We start from the raw sequence: 21,106 nt of genomic DNA, 5'->3' as shown, positions 1-21,106 counted from the left end.
GGTGTCTCATTAATGTTTATCAATGAACTGAAGAAAAACTAATCGATGATTATCATTTATTTCTAGGCAAAGAATTGAGAAATACTTTCATTTGATCTTTTTATTTTCACATTTATCATGTATAATACTCTTGACAGATAGAAGCAACAGGCCTGCTGTACATATCTAATTCATCCTTGGGATACATGTAATCAGTTCAGCCCAGGCAAAAATCTATTTCTGATTGCCAATCAATTAAGCAGTAGGAGCAAAATTACATTATGGACAGAACTCAACATTTCTTAAAGTTCTGTTAAAAATATATAAAAACCACAAATGAAAGGGAAACCCAGGGCTTAAATATGACAGTTCAAATGATAAAGACAACAGAGACCTTAATTATAAAGCATTAATAGGGCTAATTGTTATTCTGATGATCCTGGTTCTACTTGAAAACGGTGAATGAAAAAACTAAATTCCTAAAAATGTTAATTCTGCCAGCAGCAACATAGAATACTAAATTATGACAAACCCTTTGATAACAAGCTGTTACTAATTAATACAGATGACAACTGCAGGTTTCCTGTATTACTCACTAGAATACAATAATGTAAAACCTGGTAACCAAATATGACCTGTCATTTGTTGTCTCATGAAAGTCTTTTACAAGAAAGGCAAAATGAAGGGATTACCAAGACAACATACCATTGTAATTCATAGAATGCAAAACATCTTAAGGGAAGTCATGGTTTAATGGTTAAAGTCTCAGCCACTCAACTCGGAGATCGTTTGTTTCTAACCTTCTCATATATATCACAAGTACTGGTTATTCCAGGAAGTGGACTCAGTGATTCAAATAAGCTTAAAGCTTTCAACACAAACCAGCATAAGCTAAGATGTCTCAGCATGCAAAAATCATCCATTTAAGCAAGACACAACATTTCAGGCTGGGAAGTTTGCTATTAATAAAGAGAGTTATGATGATCCTGTGTTGCTCACCAGAGTAGCCAAATATTAATCTGAAACTGGTCTGCAGCTTCGGGAAATTATATTCAGTGCAATATGGAAAAAACTAGAACAGACCCCAGCAGCCAGTTTTTTTCTAAAATCAAGACTGCTTTTATCAGTTTTAATACATGGTTACCCAATGAACATTTTCATGAAATTATTTCAAAATCAGACCAGTGGTTAAGGTGGAGATTGCATTGAAGACTTCTAAGTTTAGCTCTGGCAGCAACGCTTTTAGCTGAATCAGAAAGACTGAAATAATCTTGTAAATGGTTCATCCACGGAAGACCATCATTTAAAAATCTGGAAAAGTAGATTTTTAAACCTTTCACTATTATACCCAATAGTGACCAAACACCCTGGTGGCCAGGTTTTCATCTTCTTTTCCACAACTTTATACAGTTTTTTACTTTTTTTATTTGAAGTCCTATTCATAAAAATTCCCCACCATCAAATTGTTATGCAATCTGTAAAACTTCCTCCATTTAATACTGTACAGTTTAAAGATTGGTATGAGAGAGACATGACCTTTAACTTTAACGACTTGTCACAAATGACCTAATACAAAATCATAAATACAGCTGATACTAATTTAAAATCTCAGAAAACTCCTATTACCAAACATGTCCCATCTTTTTGACCACAAAAACCACAAAATGAATTTTAACATAGTGTAATACCATATTTGGTTAAATTACGTCTTTCTATTTTGTTTATTCATGCTTCAGTGTATTTACAACCTTTAATGAGCAATTTTAGTAAGGCCTGTAAAATGTAAGGTATGCAAACCACCGGTGAGAGGTGCAGTGAACTTTTCAGCTACATGTACAAAGTTGTCTATGATAATGGGTAGTTCTGGATTATGTAAAAACAAGAGCAAACACTTGAGTGGACTCTTGTTACATCATGTACTTTGATAAGATCAAGTATAAGGGTTCAGGTAAACAAATTCTAAAAGTTTGCAAGCATTGAAAGTGTATTCCTTGCAAGTCAACTTAATGACCTAACACCTTGTTTTAAGCCAAGGTAAATATTTTTCACAAAATGTCACAAGAATCAGAAAATTCCTCTCTTTGGCTTGTAAAGAATGCAAAAGAAAGTTGAAATTGTATCAGAATTTTGTCTATGAATATCACCATGGTGTGATGCAAGTTCTGAACTATTTTTTCCGAACTTTTAATAGTGCAGGAAGACCTAAGTTGCCCCATCACATACTTCTGGAAGGAGCAAGATTTAACTTCAAAGAGGGTGAGCATCTGAACAAACCAAGCTATTGGTGTCACTTACTCAAGTCAACCCCTGGTGAGGCTCAAATGCACTGTCCAAGGTTGACAAGGGGTATATAACTTAATACTAATTTGGAGCTAGCAAACTTAATTTTAGACACAGGTTAATTCCAACTCTTTGCATGGCTCCAGGCTCTGTATATAGCACTGACACAATGTCATGCAAAGCTCTGTTTGTTGGGAAGAACCAGTACTGGCTTCTTAGTAGGGTTTCCAGTGCCTGGACCAGGATTCAAACCATGTAGCTCTGCATTGACTGTTACCACTAGACCACACAGCCACTAAGCAACTAAGGTCCAATGTTATATACAAGTATTACTGATTATGAAATTCCTGACCATCCAGCTACAACCGATTTCTTTATCAAATAAATTAATTTCATATCAAAAGGAGGAAATGATTCACACAGTACTTTTCCCGCCAAAGTGAAGGAAAGATAAAATATCTGTACTTGCAAGAATGTCAGATGAAAAGCTGGCCGCATGTACCAGTTTTGATGTACATGGTCACAGTTGACATACTAGTGACATCGTGTAATAAGATATGTCACAATCTTCACCAAGCAGACAAAAATATGTTCAATGTTGTGGAAATTCATAGATAAATCAGCTGATAAGGCTTTCAATTAATTTATTTTTTAAATAACTTATAACTTGTGTGTTGACTACTTTTGTGACTTGATATTATTCAACCTTACTAATCGCATACCTGGAAGTAGCAAAATTGGTTGAATCATTACCACATTGGCCTATTAAGAATGAACGGTGAAGACACTAAATTTTTTAAGTTCCTTTCTAACATTTGGCTCTTGGATAAAAAAATTAGGTTTGGATGCAAGTCTCAGAATGTAGTTATGCCATTGGTCAGTTTTAAAACAGTTCTCAGAAATAACCAATCTGTCAGATTGCTGGATATATGATCTGGCTTCTGTATAAATTTTTATTTTAGATATACAGCTGGCTTTATATTTATCTACTGATCCAAATTGATCTTTGATTTGATAACAAACCTGTCTCTTTACTAATGATGGAAATAATTATTTTTATTAAAGACCACCTATCAAGAATCTAATTTCAATGTACAGAGTCATTACCATATGCTGCAAGGTTTATAAATTTTCAGTTTAAGAGGAGAAAATATTTGTACTTTCAATGCAAAGGATGACAAATGATTTTTACTTTACTATAGCTGTTTATGGACAAAACTGACTTTTACAGGTTCTTGACCTACACAGGTACAGATAATTAAAATGCCAGTGTGATCATTCCATATTATGTAAGAGAAATCCAGAACAGCTAGTGAGTAGAATTCCAAGGTTCAAATCCTGTGTAAAGCTTATTTTGTATTAACTATTAAAGACAATTATATTCAAGTGGTGAAGTGGTCACTTACTTGTGGAGAACATTGTCAACAATGGTATTTCTTTTCAGGAAGTGCTATCAAAAAAGGTTTTATGGTAAAGATACTCATTTTAAAGGACTCTTAACAACAGATGCCAGTCTAGTAAAGGAATCAAGGAACACTGGTTGGGTTAACTGTCTTATAAGGGAAGTACTGTAGAAAACTGCCTGATAAAAGCAAAGCAGGTTATATTGACTACTTTGACATACAGGAAGGCTGATATTAGACACTAGAGAGTTTGAGATTTCAACCTTCGCCTTCCCCTTCAACGTCTCTTGCGAAGTTAACGTATGAAGTTGAAGTTCGATTAAAATTCCTTGAGATTTCAAACATTAGAATGAACCTTACTTCTTTTAATCCGCCCATTCAATTTATCCGTAATTATGATCGTTTTTTCGTGCATTTTGATACCAGTTGTCCGAAAGGGCAGGAATTTTACAAGAGGTTTTAAAAATGAAAAAAATGGAAATTAAATAAAAAAACATTTAAATTAATATAATCATCGCATGGATATTAGAGCGATTACCTACACAAAAAAAAAAGAAAAAAAAGATAAAACAATGTGAACAATGTAAAAGTTCGTTAGTGTTGCTCCAAACATTTAGGTTTTATATAAAATTATGTCAGTATAGTCAGTTTACAATGCACGATTGTAAATGATACACGAGAGGAAATAAAAATGATTATTACATACCAAAAATTATTTTCCACTGGGTTTCAATGGACCGCGATCGTGCAATATTTTTCCATATCATGACGTTGAACGCTTTCATATCGAACTAGTCCCAATCCGTGACTCTAGTTACCTCCCCTGACGGTCCGTCCATTGCGAATCTTTAGATTTTTGTTGCTATTGTGTTTTTGTTTAATTTGTAATTTATGCAACATTTTGTTTACTTTTACACTTTGATTAATCTGACCTATTAGATACTGGCACGTAGTAATTTATCAGACTGAAATGAAATGGAAGTTATAATTACGTCATGAGTTGGACTAATATAGGACGTGGGGTGTTTTCTTAACGCGGTAATGGAAAGAATCGCGTGACGTCCATGGCGTCCACGCGCACGTCGCGACAACAAGTTGACGTCATTTTCGCGGAAAATATTAATGCGCGTCAGTTTGATTTGTTTATTGCGTTTTCGGAGAATTTTTTCCGTCTTTTTTCCTGTCTTCCGTGACAGAACGGTAATTTAGATATAAATTAATCATTTGATAGTGGATATGTAATAAAAAGGTTATCAATTTTGTATGTGGATACATGCACTCGTTCTTTCGCGGACAATATTGCGCTCCTAAAGTCGCGCAATATTACCGCTGCAGAACTCGTGCATATATCCAAATACAAAGTTAATAACCTATAATGATCATATCAAAGTGATAATGACACTCTGTATGACTCTGTATAATGCCAAACTCTCAGACAGCACAATATGATTTTAATATACTATTTTATAAGTAAAGCATCTGCGGATCCAGGACTTTTGGTTAGAGGGTCACCAACATTAAAGAGGGGGTCACCCATTTCAGGCGGGGTGCGGGGAGGGGGTAGGGTAGGGTAGTGTCACACCGAGTTTCAAGACCGACTTTCTTTGTAAAATGTAAGAATCAAAGGGGGAATTAACCCACAATGTCCCTCTGCCAGGCTCTGGTTCCGTGCATTTAAAGAATGGAATTATCCCATACGGCTAACAAGAAACGTCTCTCATCATATCATAGATCTGAAATTGTCTGATACTTCAAAAGAATTTTCTGTCTTACTAGTACCATTTTATGTTTATAATTAAAACGCAATTGTCGTATTAAGTGTCCGACAGAAACAGATTGATTTTATTTGGATGTGAAAATAAAATGTTACACCAAATGATAATCGTGCGTAATTATTTAATTTTCAAGTAAAATGACTGTCATACCATGTGCCTCCATCCAGATTTCAGTCTTTGATGCCGAGTATGTGGACAGAGTAGATGTAAAAAGAATGAAGTTTCGACTTTCGTGATATCACATCTTCGGACGTTCAAAACTTCACTTCATACGACAAAAAGGCCCATCTGGTATAATCGATACCGCCTGGGGACACAAATATGCCGTAGAAGTTAAAGTTTGAACAAAATCTCAATGCTTCTCAAAATCAGTTGATAACTTCATACTTCCAGGTTCAATTCAATGTATTTAGTTAAAATCATTATCCATACAAAACTTCATTATTCTTATACCTATTGATAGTGTTTCGCATCAAATTTAGTCTAATTATATATATGGATAATCAAATAACTTAATAAGCAGAAATCCTGAAACTAAGCTTTTTATTTCGCATAGTAATAAAGAGAAGTTTTAGGCTTACGTGATATTACATGGAAAACTTTAGTAGCAACGTGTGATATAAATAAAATACACGCATGTCGGTGACGTTTTACCCAAAATATATATGAGAGACGTTGAAGGGGAAGGCGAAGTTTGAAATCTCAAACTCTTTATTATCACCATCTTAACCTTCACAGCTTCAGATGACTAACATCACAATAAATAAAACAGCATTATCTGTAGCTAAACCTCTCAAACATAATTGACAATATTAACAGGACACAATTCACAATGTAAGGTTTGAGGTCCCGGAAACTATTGCCACTTAAAGTGAAGTGTTTTATCTCAAAACCATATCATTTACTGTCAATACCATATAAATGGCCTCGAATAAACAGAAAACTTATAAAAATGCAGTTCATCCCATTTCCTATCTGCTAGGAAAATGCAAATCATTAAGGAGCCATGGGCAAGTGATAGGGTTGGCTGCTGTTCTATCACCACAGGAACGGCGAAATCTGGTTTTGACTAACTGTTCCATTTTTGACAAGATCTATTTTCTACTTGTCCATACAATTGTAATAAAAATGTAAAATCCTGTCCGTATGGACTCTGGGACAAACTTGGCAAGTCAAATAATTGATTCAGTCACCACTGCACCACAGCTGCGACGACCATCATGACTCTTATCTCTCACGTATGGCCAGCAGTAACAAAACTAAGCATATATGACTGGTTGTTTTTCTTACAACAGACTTTACACTGACCAATGGCAAGGTTGAACTCCTTACTTGTGTAATCTTGGAATCCTGGCACTCGATAAACTTCAAAGCTTTTCACTAAATCTGATCTTAACTAATACAAAATAATCTTAAATAATACAAAATAATTTGTAAAGTTCCTCTAGGATCTTTTTATTTGATGCAAAGATATGACCTCAAGCTTTTATACAGCAACACATGCAGACAGTGCTTTCATATTTTTTTGCAATAAAAACCTTGAGGAGTGTAATAACAAGCTGTAAGGGATAGGTTGCACTATAGTGCATATTGATTCGAACATAAAATGTAAAATGAACATACATTAGTCATGCAGCAACAGGCACAAAATGACTTCTTAAACAAATATGAAACTATCAGATTTACAATTAGGCCTTGACTGTAATTATTGACAGTATGTGAAGAAGAACATGAAATGACAATGCATTAAATAATTTTGGGGGAAAGAGTCCCATTCATGCAGGTGAATTTTCACTTTGTCAATCCTATTTTTAGTAAATCATTAAATTTTATATTCCCAGGTTCTTCCCTACATAACTAACGAATGTTAAGCAACTTCTCTGCTAGTAAGAGATGACTAACAACTAACAACTTCTCCACAGGTAAATGACCATTTGAGCCATGCCATGAGAAAACCAACAGTGGCTTTGCAACCAGCATGGATCCAGACCAGCCTGCGCATCCGCGCAGTCTGGTCAGGATCCATGCTGTTGCTACCAGTTTCTCTAATTACAATAGGCTTTGAAAGTGAACAGCATGAATCCTGACCAAGGTTGGTTTTCTCATGGCGCAGCTCATTTCTCTAAACCTACCTGTGGAGGAGAGACTACGGAACTGCCAGCTCTACATGCATTTTGTATGCTTACTTATTTTGTGTTCTTACAAGTATGTAGATTTTGGTAAACAATTATCCTCAATTCAAATTACATATATAAATGTACATACATGTACAGTTTTGATATACTTGAAAAACTCACATGATGCACTTGGCCAGATAAAAGAAGTAATGACCTTAAACTACCTCTTTAATCTAGCACATGACACCAGTTAATACAGCTGTTGACAGGCCCATCACTCAATAGACATGTCAATCAACATAATATATACATCTGGCAGCCACAAAATAGATATATCTATTATATGCAAAACTACCTTAGTTATCATACTTCCAATGCAGTATATTGATGTATTTGATATAATGCAAAATAATTAGATAAGAAATTCTTTTTGGCAAGTATGCCAACTTTTGTCACTAAATGCATTTAGACAGGTATATTACATGTCCTAAAATACTTTCTTGGTACTACTTTTAAGCCAAGAATATCATTTCTTTAGAAGTACATGTATATGTCAGAATATCACCAAACAATCCACATGAACAGTTTTTGAGTATTTCTAAAACAGGAACTTGCATAAAATAATGGTACTTACGTGCAAAGGATGGACTGGTCTTCTCTATCTGTAAAACAGCAAAAAAAAAAAAATTAAATATTACAGACATATTGATTATTGGGTCTTCTGCAAGCTCAAAGAAGGGGACCAACATCAATACATGATTTCTGGCATGATTTTCTGGTGTATAGACCAACAGGGAATTCAAAGTACTTGACAATAGTATACCTAAACAATCCTGGTAATTACACATACAGTACTCCTGCAGGCTATACTTTACATGACACTGTTTCCCTGTGAGCTTCAATAAACCATTTCAACTTTGAAACAAACTCTGCCGCACAACAAAGCCTAGCTCTAGAACAATCGGCCTGATGGACATTTGAGACTGCTGAACTTTGAGAGTGATACTATTCGGAAAAATGCCAGACTACTGAGGCAAGAGCAAACTAAAAATGTTGTCTAATCTATTGATTGCGAACAGAATGTCAGGAATGTGCTTTGAATGTAATTGCTGATCGATCAATTTCCATTGAACTCTTTAAGAGGATCAAGTAGTCATCATTTACAATTCCTGACACCAAGTTTCCAGCAATCATTTCCCTTACCTGCTTGTAGTGTTTGGTAACAAACTGATTGCAATTAAAATGAGAAGCAGAACAAAAATATATTATATCACAATTTGTCATACAGCCAGCGCATGTGTAAAACCTACAGGCACCTTGAACTAAAATGTAAATGGTTAGAACTACCACATTAAGAATATGGAATGCAAGAAATTTAAATATCTTGCAAGGATTAAGACTGGACGGATTCTGCATTACTTGAAAATGCTCATTAGACCTTGCTCTGATCTTTTTATACCTATATCACAAGAAGCATCTTTTATTAAATTAATCAGATTCTAACATATTCTGTCCATTTTCAAAACTACCTTAACTGCACCCCATACTAAGATTTAATCCCATGACAGTTTCATTTTGTAACATCTGTGACAGTACTATGTCTGTACAAAAAAAAAAGTAACATTGTATCAAAGTTGAGTTCCAGAAGCAAAAAAGATCTATCATGCTAAATCATACAACATATTTACCTGTATCAGGTTTTTGCAATGTTTTATCAGCTGATTTAATGTTCAGTTTTGCTGGCTCTCTTCCTCATTTTAAATTCTTGATTTCATTTCAAGCATTAAGTTCATTTAATCGGAAACATGTTTTCTAAAGTATTTAACATCAATTCTGCCAGTGATTTACATGTATAATGACTCATTTTCCTAATCTAAACTGGTATTTATTTAACTGTAAAAGGAAGATTAATTGCAACTGGTAACATGACATTGAAATCATTACCAGTCTCAGTACTACACAATATGTATGACTGTGACAATGAATTTTAATCATCTCTGCATGGAAAACAGCTGCAGGAATATATATGTATATATATATTTCACAACTGAGTCTGTTCAGCGAAAGTTTGAGAATTTGTTGAGTTTCCGTTGCAGTCATATTGGTGCTTTTCCTTTCACACAGACATTACATCACTTACTGCGAAAGTTTGAGAATTTGTTGAGTTTCCGTTGCAGTCATATTGTGCTTTTCCTTTCACACAGACATTACATCACTTCCTGCGACTTAAGATGTACATACCCTTTAAATGTCAGTTTCAAATAAATGTACAAAATGTCTAGGTTTCTGACAGTTTCTAACCAAGATAACTTATAATCACATGGCAGGAAGATTTCTTTTCTTCCTCCAAATATTAAAATAATTTCACTTCATGTCTGTTCTGACAAACATAATTATGACATTTCTGCATCAAAGGAGTCACAAGAAACAGAAAGAGGAAACGTTTGCATGTTTAATATTGACCTTGGACCTAGTGACCTTGGTTGTGCTTCTAATAGACATCTTGGTGAGGTCAACATGTCACTGCAGCTGTGAAAATCTTTCTAGCTGTTTAGGAGTGAATACAGAATAAAGCCTTAAATTTGACCTTTTACCCTTAAGACCTTGACCTTGGACCTAGTGGAGGGTGTTGTGTATGTATCTAGTCATAAAATAGTTAACATTTATTTGCAGCTATTCGAAAATCTATTGAAGAGTTTTGAAAATATGCCTCCAGAGAAAGGAATTACACATTTGTCTGACATGTCACTTCAAAATCGTACCTTTATTGACAGTGGAATTAGTGTTCTACTACACCTGCAAAAACTCTGGAACACTTTTTTACAGAACAGTATTTCAACATTTACAATACACTCGCCATTTTATAGAACAATATTTCAACATTTACAATACACTTTCGCCATTTTTATTTCAACAATCTGAAGATACTATACACAACAGTATCATTTCAACAATTATCTGGCCTACATTGAACTATGCACAGTATGAGACTAGATCGAGAGGTTTGCACCTCGACAGTGTTATCTTGTATGGACAGCCTTCGTATCCTGCTGATTATTCATACAGTCACTTTATCATCAAAACCGGCAAAGAAAACTATTTCAACAATGTAAACACAGTCAACCTTAAAAACTCGAGTATCATTTAAAATATCCTGTATGATAACTGCAAACTTTTCAAAATAGAAACATGTTGAGATAAGATGAGGCTGACATGAGGAGATGCAAATGATGATAGTCGGCTACTGTGTGAAGAGGCAAGTACTTAGCTGACTGATACAGTGTGTAACTTCTGTACATGTACTATGCAAATAAGCTTATCAGTATATATTTGAACTGGGTTAATAGCATAAGTCTTTTAGTCTTCAATTCATACTGTAATACTACTTAGTTCACTAATTAACAGAGACTGAAATCATCTCATTGTGATGCTGATATAAAAGACCTCCTTTTGCGACAGTCTGCAAGGCAATTAAAAGAAAATAACAAAGAGCACCGCAATGTGGAGCAATATACGCCCGAGGGTATGACCTTTGACCCCTAAGTGTGACCTTGACCTTAAAGCGAGCCATCAGAAACATGCACTCTACACGTCATCTCGATGTGGTGAACATTTGTGTCAAGTTTCTTCGAAATCCTTCAAGTGGTTCAAGAGTTACATAGCGGACACGAAATTGCTAACGGACGGAAGGACACTGGCCACACAACAATGTAAACACAGTCACCCTTAAAACACAACATACGTCCCTTCGGGCGTATAAAAATTATGTAAGAAAGAAATATTTTTATGCATAAACCATACTTATATCAAGCTTAAAGAAACGAACAAATCAAAACTGCTTTTAAACCATATTTATATTTGATCAAGGCCAGACATTTCCTATTCATGCAAATTCAAAACTGGCTTCTAAAGACCTACCTTTTAAGTGTTTGTGCCAAACAAAAATATTTATGACAAACACAAAATGGAACAATGAGAGCATTGTTCTAAACCAGCCGGTATTATTAATCACTTGAAAAAAGTAGGCAAGTCAATTTACATGTATGTTTCATTCATAGTTTACTTACTATGATCTCATATTTCTGGCAGTTCCTCAAGATACAAGTGCACTGGCACTATTATTGATATCCCAATACAAAGAAATCTATTCCTAGCAACCTTATCTTTCAATGATCCATTTATTCTCCAGTGTTTTGACTGATAAAGAAATTTTCCCTTTTTTTCAGTAATTCAATCATTACTGGAAACAAAACTACCTTAATTAACCACGCTGATAAACACCACTGGTCCAGGCTTCACTTTTGCAGGGGTCAAGTATTCAGCTTGCGAGGGTACTTTTCCCTCTTTAAAAAAGTGCTGACATGGCATTTTACAAATTTAGTCATATTGCATTAAAAGGTGAAATCTGTTTTGTATAACACTTCAAAATTTGGCTACAGGTATTTTCACTTACCCATATGGTATATTCTTACATTTAATATGTATTTTTAACGGTAACTGGTATTATGTTCATTTTAAGTTCACTAATTTGACAAGTATTTATGCCCACCTGCATGAAATCCCAAATTTAATAAATTGTGTTTTAGCATTTTCAATATTCGGTAAAATTTTAAACCACCCTTTAAAGTGTAAACTGACCTTCAGTAAATTTGTCTTTATATTCAATTTTAGAAAGCAACTTTGCCGGTAAAATGTTAACATTGCAACTTTTAAAACACGTTAATAATGTAAATAATAACGGCCAAATCAAGTGACATTATGTGATCCCCTATCATTTTCAAAGATGACCATCATTATCCGAGACTTTAAACGATCATGTTAAACGTATGTCGTAACATGAATATTGGTAGCTGGCCTATTTAGGTAATGACAAGTGGTGAATGGTTGAGAAAGCACACACTGCATTCCTAGCATAGATAAGATCACAACCAAATAAGGACTAATCCATACCATAAAATAGGCCTTTGTGCAAAACTGAGATAACTATTGGGTGTAATTAAACAATGCTTGTGCAGTAAAAATTGTTTACACAGCTATTTAGCTTTCAGAAAGTATTTTGATAACTGCGTACAGTTTCAGCAAAGTTACTGAAAACACTTTACGCAAGTAATAAATTAAAAAGATCTATAGATCTATCTTGCTTGTCATTGTTAACAATCAGATTTGCGGGTATAGCTGTATACAATACACAGCGCCGTGTACCCAGTGTGTTTGCTAAACCCCCATGTTTTCAAAGCACGACGCCACTGGTTTACAGGTTATGTAAAATATTCAAGATGATTCGATACACATAGTAAAACTAAATCAGATAATTGAAAGTTACTTCAGGCAGTTTTTATGTATGTAATTTTCAACATGACCACATGAAAGCCAGCTTTTAAGATAATTCTACTGAAGCCTAATCAAATAAAATCATGTTAAAAAATATTACATCATGAATCATTTGTTATCAATGCCGCATTTTTCTTTGAACACAAACTCTTATAGATTAACAACAATTATTGACAACTAAATTCAACATCTCTCCAACAATAAAAGCATGTATAGAAAGCTAAACAAATGAGTAAGAGTCTATAAAGAGATAAGAAACTGCAGTGAGGGTAGATGATATTCTAATATCACAGTGGAGCATCACAGCACTCCTGGCACCTTGCTGAGCCACCCATCAACACTTCTATATTATAGATATGGCGGAACAAATATTCAAGAAGTAATTCAAGTATAATCTCTATACTGACATTCAATAATCCATCATACCTATTCCAAATAAATATGTACTTACTTCAATATTGTACGGCAAGCCTAGAACAACTTGGTGAGTAACAGTTTAACATGGTTTTCACCACAATTAGCTTAGTGCCTTAGGAATGCAGCCCTGTTTTTTTCTTAGAGCAAATAAACAGATATATGGCTGTAGGTGCAGATTTGATGACATAGGAAGATTTCTTGTTTTATGCTTTATTTCAAGTAGGAAAGCAGTCAAATGACAGCAGGTTTGTTTAATATGGTTTAAAGCCATGAACAACTGATAAAACATAGGCCAACATAAATTCTCTTTTTGACTTTTTGAAATGAAAGTCTGTCATCAAATTTTCTGTGCCATTGTCATTTACATCTGACAGAGTTTACCATTTAACACCTCAGTGTGTTAAAATTATGTGAGAAAACCAGAACCACTATGTGTTAGATAGGATGGGTCACAAAACAACAGGATATTACACAAACCAAATAAACTCAGAAACTTCTTAATGATGACTGTACAACCATACCCAAATATACACATTCCACATTAAAGGTGACACAGGCCTCATTAAAGGTGCACTCTGAATTGTCAATTACATATAACCAATTTAAGAGAACACCTGTAACAAATAGTTTACTGAGATCACATGACCACTACATCTTATATGACAGTTATTTGCTAAACCAAATTTAGTCTATTTACATACATGTATATACTGAGAGTGTAGAACCGGTTTGTAGGTCACTGGAAAATAAAATTTGCTTTCCACTGCAAAAAGCATTTCACACCTGCCATGTATGTACCTAATAAATACTGGCATTGTAGTTCAACCTATTTTTAATGGTTATTTATCTTACACAATCCATCAAGATCCTCCTCTAAAGATTCTTCATAGATAAATTTCAGATTTACAATCAAATAGAGTAAATAGCTGCAATCATATCCTTTGGCTATGACCGTTTTACAACCACCAAAATAAATTGCAATTTTATGACCAAATAAGCTAGTACAAGGTTTGGGACGAAAATTTTATGCGGTCTGTCTTATATGAAGCACTGAAATATCTGCTATCATTTTCAGAAAGTTAAGTTAGGTTTTTTCTTCAGAAACAGTGCTTAAAATATATTTACAAACACAAAAATGCCACTGTCCTTTTGTTTTTAATGGATAATCAAACCATAAGTCTACACTGTCATTGTCACTCCTTAAGGCAAAATTACTCCTCAAAACCTGCAATTTACAACCAAGATTAAAACCTGAAACATTTCGGTTCAACACCTACACAAACTTTAAGTTTCCTTCTGACCTAAGCTTTTCAAATATTTTTACGCATAATTATTTGTAAATTCTTCGGTAATATGTTGAGCCTTTACGCAAGCAAGGATATCTTGGTTATTAAACTGTTCACACTTCAGTGCGAATATTGGGTTAAATTTCAATCCTTCTTTGTAAACAATGAATAAAATTTACAATATATTGAACCTTATTCTCAGACTTGCTGAACAGGCAAAATGACAATTTAAAAAGCTAGACATGTCTCAAAAAGCTAATGACTGTAACTAGGATTCTCCTGTCAAACAAGACATACAATATTTCCAGGGCTGCCCTCCCCAAACCAGCTATCTCTCTGTTCACTACCAATTGCACAGAGCTGTTACCAAATACTGCTTAGTGTGAACATCCAGCAAAACGTTCCTTAAAAACCTGCATAGGCATTTCAATATATGTATAACATCCTCTTTTCTGACACAGTAAGAGTTGGAGATAATTTTCATAATTTTATCTTTTCATGATCAATGACATAATATGATAATAAATTTTAAAGTTTGGAATAAAACTGTTGAAAGTCCTATTACATCCACACCTGTAGCAATAAAAGGGCGTAAGTTTGAAATTTAGGGAAACAATTTGGTTCTCGAGTACGACTACAGTCCTCACCCACAAGCTAGCATAGAAACTCTTTGAAAAATACATTTTCCATACAGAAATAAACCCACCTTGCAACATACTCCTGTAAGCAGTATCTGTGATGGCAAACACATGGGGTGGCACTTCATGACGTTTTTTGCCTTTATACAGTTCTATCACCTTTTCTGTGTATATTGGCAACCTTTTGTATGGATTGACCACTACACAAAACAAGCCAGAGTAAGTCTGAAAAGTAGACATATAAATTTAAAATAGCGATTTTCAGAATCCCTTCCTTGTAAACAGTGGCTCATCAGTTTTAGCAACTTCTGAAGAACTGTGATTTAAACTTGGGTAAGGGTGGCCAATGAATGGAGCAGTGTCCTATATCAATTTGGGAAGCTTCAGGGAAGATTGCCTGACATTCAGCTAATCATATTTATAATCATCCCGACCCCTGGTCAGAAAAAATGTGTCTAACTGCCATTTTCATGAGTCACAGAAGTTAATCCTAATGTTTAATCACTTAACTGGAAGTCAAAACCTTAGTTTCATTCATTCTTATCAAGGGAAGTAACTCTTCCAGCTTTGGAATGTATGATGACTACATTCGGTCCAGGACTTGGTAACGAGTTACTAAACCTGCAAAAAGTTTGCTTGACATGTACATCATCATCACTACATGTAGGACAGTCTGGTAACTTCGGAGAAGCTTGAAAGTGAAACATGGCATTTACTGTATTATATATATATTACTTTTGATGTGAACTGTTCATAGATTAACAAATGGTAGGGAATTAATTTTGTCTTCATGTCATAGAATAGTTATTGATTAAGTACAGAATGTCGAAGCCTACCAGTGCAAAAGTGTACAGAAAGTAGCATGTCTAGTTACGTACATGATGAGGCATCCGTATGTTTTATTTAATAAATTATTAATTGTATTTTTACCAGGGATTTTATTTCATGAAAATTTGGAGTTTTCTTCTTTTGAATAAATGTATTAACAGCACAGAAGATAAGGTCTTTCTTACTGCATAAAGTAAATAAGTATTCACAAATGTTGTTCAGGACTGTCTTTGAAAAGTAAAGGAGTGGTCACAAACAGAAGGAAGAAATGTAAAAATAACTTATTGGCAAATTATTGCCCATACACATCAATGTCAATTATTTTGCATAAATAAAATACATTACACACATATTTCTGAGCATAATCAGTATGCAAATTCAGGGTTTTTTTTTTACGACTAGGGGAAGAGGTCCCAGCCTGTCATTGGGGGAAGAAAATAGCGCGGGACGAGCTGTTTGGGGGATTTTTTCACTCAGGGGGGAATTTACAATTATGCATAATAAACACTTTAAACTATGTTTTTATTACATATTCTTGCAACTTTTAGCAACTATACACACTGTCACTTAGAAATAGATGGACTTGCACTAATGTTCACTTATCATTGTAACAAGGTGGGTGGGGAGAGCTGAAATGCTCAAATCATTGAATATTTAAAGGTCACATGCTCATATTCACAAAAAATGCTTTAAAATAAGAGTTGCTTTTGCAAGAGTCATCATATTATTATTAAATGCATAATTTTGTTGGCTTTTATTTCAATTGTACTAGAAAATCTTGTAAGAAAGAATAAAAAAGTCCGAAAATCACGATCGCGAAAACGTGTGACAGATATGAAAAAACGAAAGCAAACATTAAAAATTCTTGATAAACTACCCGTTTTAAATTTCATCTTTTCACCAGAACTATTCCATACTTATAATACCTGATTACTTAAAACATTTATATTTAATTCTGCTCTAGCAAAATACCTCGGCAAAGATAATAAACTTGCGTAACGGCCGATCGGCTTATTTAATCGAATCAAGCACATAAAATAATTACTTTAAATTAACAACACATATTACACAATACAGCATAAGCTGTTACCGCTAATTAACAAGAGGTACAAACACGATAATCTGATGCTGCATTGTTTATCAATCATCTATATTACATACTGATGATAACCACGTGTCAGTCGGCGCGTGGCGTGACTGACATCTGTCAGTAGCTAATTAACATACGACGCTCCGCCTACTGTCATACTTACGCTGGTGTCGACAAACAGTATGAAGTTCACTGGGATTTTGATTGACAAGGGGCAGAGCTTTCGAATTTGTTACGCATCAAAGAGTATTCCCTGCGAGACAAGCAGACGCCCACGGCATATTATGTGCGGGTCAGATACGAGTTTTTATCGATTTTCGCTGGTCGAAACCGGAACCTCGGGTCCACTGAACGCTCTTCTAACATTTTTCTACTACTTCTAAAGGTTTTCACACCCATTGAAAATTGTGAAAGACCGTCTGCAATTGTGAACGGGTCCGATATTCGGCCAGGAAAATCGCTGGGAGTAATCTCCATTGCTTTGTTTACGATTTTGGAGGGGGGAATTTCGGACGTAGGGGAATTTCGACTGCGGTAGGGGAAATCCTTGACTGTGGGGGAAATCCTCGGCTGGGGGACGAGGCCGATATTCGGCCTCTGCTATAGAATAAAACAAGAGCACCGCCTTGCGGGTGCTGACGCTCATCTGATTTTTTTTGTATAATAGAAATATTGTCCTACCCATGATTTTCTAAGTCTAAAAAGGGCCATCACTCTTGCAAAAAGCAGGATAGAGTTATGTTTCTTGATGTACAGTGTCCACTTATGATGGTGAAAAACTGTTGCAAGTTTTAAAGCATAGCTTTGATAGTTTATGAGAAAAGTTGACTTAAACATAATATTCAACCAAGAAAATGATTTTTCTAAGTCCAAAAGGGGCAATAATAATTGCAAAAAGCAGGATGGAGTAATGTTGCTTGCTGTACAGGGTCAGCTTATGATGGTGAACAAGAGTTGCAAGTTTTAAAGCAATAGCTTTGATAGTTTAAGAGAAAAAGTTGACCTAAACATAAAACTTAACCAAGAAATCTGATATTTTCTAAGTCCAAAAGGGGCCATAAATCTTGCAAAAAGCAGGATGGAGTTATGTTTCTTGCTGTACAGGGTCAGCTTATGATGGTGAACAAGTGTTGCAAGTTTTAAAGGAATAGCTTTGATAGTTTAGGATAAAAGCTGACCTAAACATAAAACTTAACCAAGAAAACTGATTTTCTAAGTCCAAAAGGGGCAATAATTCTTGCAAAAAGCAAGATGGAGTTATGTTTCTTGATGTACAGGGTCTGCTTATGATGGTGAACAAGTATTCCAAGTTTCAAAGCAAAAGCTTTGATAGTTTAGGAGAAAAGTTGACCTAAACATAAAACTTAACCAAGAAATCTGATATTTTCTAAGTACAAAAGGGGCCATAAATCTTGCAAAAAGCAAGATGGAGTTATGTTTCTTGCTATACAGGGTCAGCTTATGATGGTGAACAAGTATTCCAAGTTTCAAAGCAATAGCTTTGATAGTTTAGGAGAAAAGCTGACCTAAACATAAAACTTAACTAGGCAACGCCGACGCCGACGCCGACAACCGCTCAAGTGATGACAATAACTCATCATTTTTTTTCAAAAAATCAGATGAGCTAAAAACCCCCTGACATTACTAAAATTAATTGTAATTTCTAAACTTTTAAATGCATACTTGTAGAAGTGTAAGGTATACCATATACTGTACGGGTCTATACTACCTTGCTATATGAGCTAGCTTTTATAACAGGGTACAGTCACTACAGGTTGTGCCTTTAGTTCATTAGTTTAACGGTCCCAGGTTCATATAAAAAGACCTCTCACGCAGCGTGAGTCACGCTTAAGGTGGACGCTCTCTACCATGTCCCTATAAAAGCTAGGTCAGTGTACATCCACCTTTATAGTTATAGTTATACTCAGCCCTACCACATATTTATCAGATTTACGCAGGTATGCATAGCTGACTAAAAAATACATAGATCTCTTTATGATTATTGCTGGACAAGTATTTTACATTAAATTATAATGAAGCATTCACACATTTTGTACATGTTACTTCTTAAAATTACTCAATCAAGAGTACAAATTCTACTATAATTACAGAACTTTAAAATGTATATTCACACGCGATCTTTATAAATAGGTTACCAAACAAAAATTTTCATTTATTCAATTTTATATTGTTCGATTTGTTCTTAAATGGTATATATACTGGTGCCCTTTGACAAAGGTACACTTCATTCCGCGTAGTCTAAAGGCAAGTAGCGGTTACTTTGCATATTATGCTAAGCTCTGAACTATTTTCTGCAGAGAACATTGCTTAAGTTAAGCATCTTAAAAATGTATTTTCATGACAACTCTTAAGACAGGGTTAATAGAGTATGGAGTAACTTTAACCAAAGAAGTATAAAATACACAGAATGGCAACTGGCTGTAATCTCGCGTGAGCTCGTGTCAGAGCGTTATTCAGCGTTATCTTACTAAAAACAAACATCGACGAGCATGGAGTTACAATTTGTACCTTTAAAACAACATTTAAAATATATGTTAGCTTCTAAAACAAAATTAGTTTAATGTGAAATGGTCTTAAGACACGAAGTACACGTTTTTTTTGCCATCGAAAGAAGCATGGTCATACGGTGATAATTATTTTACCGATGAATAGTTGCTTTCACATACAAAATGGCGCGTGGAGAAAGCGCCACTTCCAGTAAACGAGATCTCGTTTTTTTTTGTCACGGGAGGTTGGCGAGATTTGCTCTATATGCCTTTCAAGTTGCCAATCTATTTATTTTTATAGCTCTTTGCATTGACCATTATTTTTGTTTCTTGCTCAATCCAAAAACTATCTTGATTTACTCACATAAATGAGACCAGAATAATATCGGTCTTTCAAGTTATGAAGGACGGAGGCCTCATTTAAACATGTCAGTTCTGCCATATCTTCAACTTTTGCAAATTTTGGAGGGTTCATCTTTTGACAATCGTCCCTGTGAAACCTCATTCTCTTTCCTGACTCTTCTATCTGAACCTCAATTTCATCACCGACTTCCGCCTTAATGCTTGCAGTAACAAAACCCTGTACTTCATGTGGCACAAAGATGAGCTTCTTTGACGCCCATTGTGCCTGCGTCGTAGGATCATTGATGACCCTTTTGTCCACCATCAAATACTTCATTTCTTGGTCAGTCATGCCCGACATCGCATAAGGATCATCACCAGCCGCCATTTTGAAAATACCCAAACTGGTCACCAAAATTTCAAAGTGAAATAACTTTGTGCACTGAGAACGAAAATAAATGTATCCACGTGTCAAAAATGGACAAATAAATCCGCAATACAACTATTATATAAAATACTAAATATATTCCGTAGTTTCAGGTCAAACTTTCATTACTTCCAAGTTATACCCGGGCCGACGCCCGCCTTTGAATGATTCGATAGTAGTGAGTCACGTGACAGATTAGGTTATCAAGGGGGATAACTGAGTAAGACAGGTGACTCAGAATTGTGTATTCGATGAACATTACCACAATCACAGCATCACCATCACCATCACTTTGGTATTGCAGTTCAAAATCTGAGAGACCTCGCTAGAGTCCACCGTGTCCAATCGTTACTTTGACTAATCGGACCAGTAACGATATTTGATATTTGAAGTAACAGTAGATAGGCCTACTATTTTCAAGGATGATCGACATACAGTTCAAGAAGTGCTCCTAGTCAAAGAATTAATAAATACACCCCGACATTGCGGAATACTTAAATGTTTGCAGGGCCTCTGGAAAAAAAACATACGGAAATAGAGTTAAAAAGGACGTTTCTCTCAAAAAAAAAGTTATAGAGGCCTACCGAACACACTTTCAGACAACAACAACAAACAACATTTCACTAGCAAACATCGATAAGAACTTGCCTTCAGACTTAATAAAACTATTTCAAAAACCTTGAAAC

General features: G+C 34.9%; 1 protein-coding gene across 19 annotated transcripts in view; it reads right to left on the bottom strand.

The window, feature by feature from the left end:
* The window catches only part of LOC123562381 (myosin heavy chain, non-muscle-like), a 108,077-nt gene extending 87,471 nt beyond the window's left edge, over nt 1-20,606 (bottom strand). For all 19 annotated transcript variants that reach the window (XM_053537269.1, XM_053537252.1, XM_053537256.1 and 16 more), the window contains exons 1-3: nt 20,016-20,606; nt 15,295-15,451; nt 8,189-8,216 (exon numbers count right to left, since the gene is read on the bottom strand). In XM_053537269.1, the coding sequence (XP_053393244.1) occupies nt 8,189-8,216; nt 15,295-15,451; nt 20,016-20,381 (551 nt within the window). In that variant the 5' untranslated portion in view covers nt 20,382-20,606. The remainder of the gene's footprint in view (nt 1-8,188; nt 8,217-15,294; nt 15,452-20,015) is intronic.
* Nucleotides 20,607-21,106: the final 500 nt, after the last annotated feature.

Source organism: Mercenaria mercenaria, chromosome 2, assembly GCF_021730395.1.
Source record: "Mercenaria mercenaria strain notata chromosome 2, MADL_Memer_1, whole genome shotgun sequence".
NCBI classification, from domain to species: Eukaryota; Metazoa; Mollusca; class Bivalvia; order Venerida; family Veneridae; genus Mercenaria; species Mercenaria mercenaria.
The sequence above is the reverse complement of the archived record's forward strand: the minus strand, read 5'-3'. Positions and strand labels throughout refer to the sequence as shown.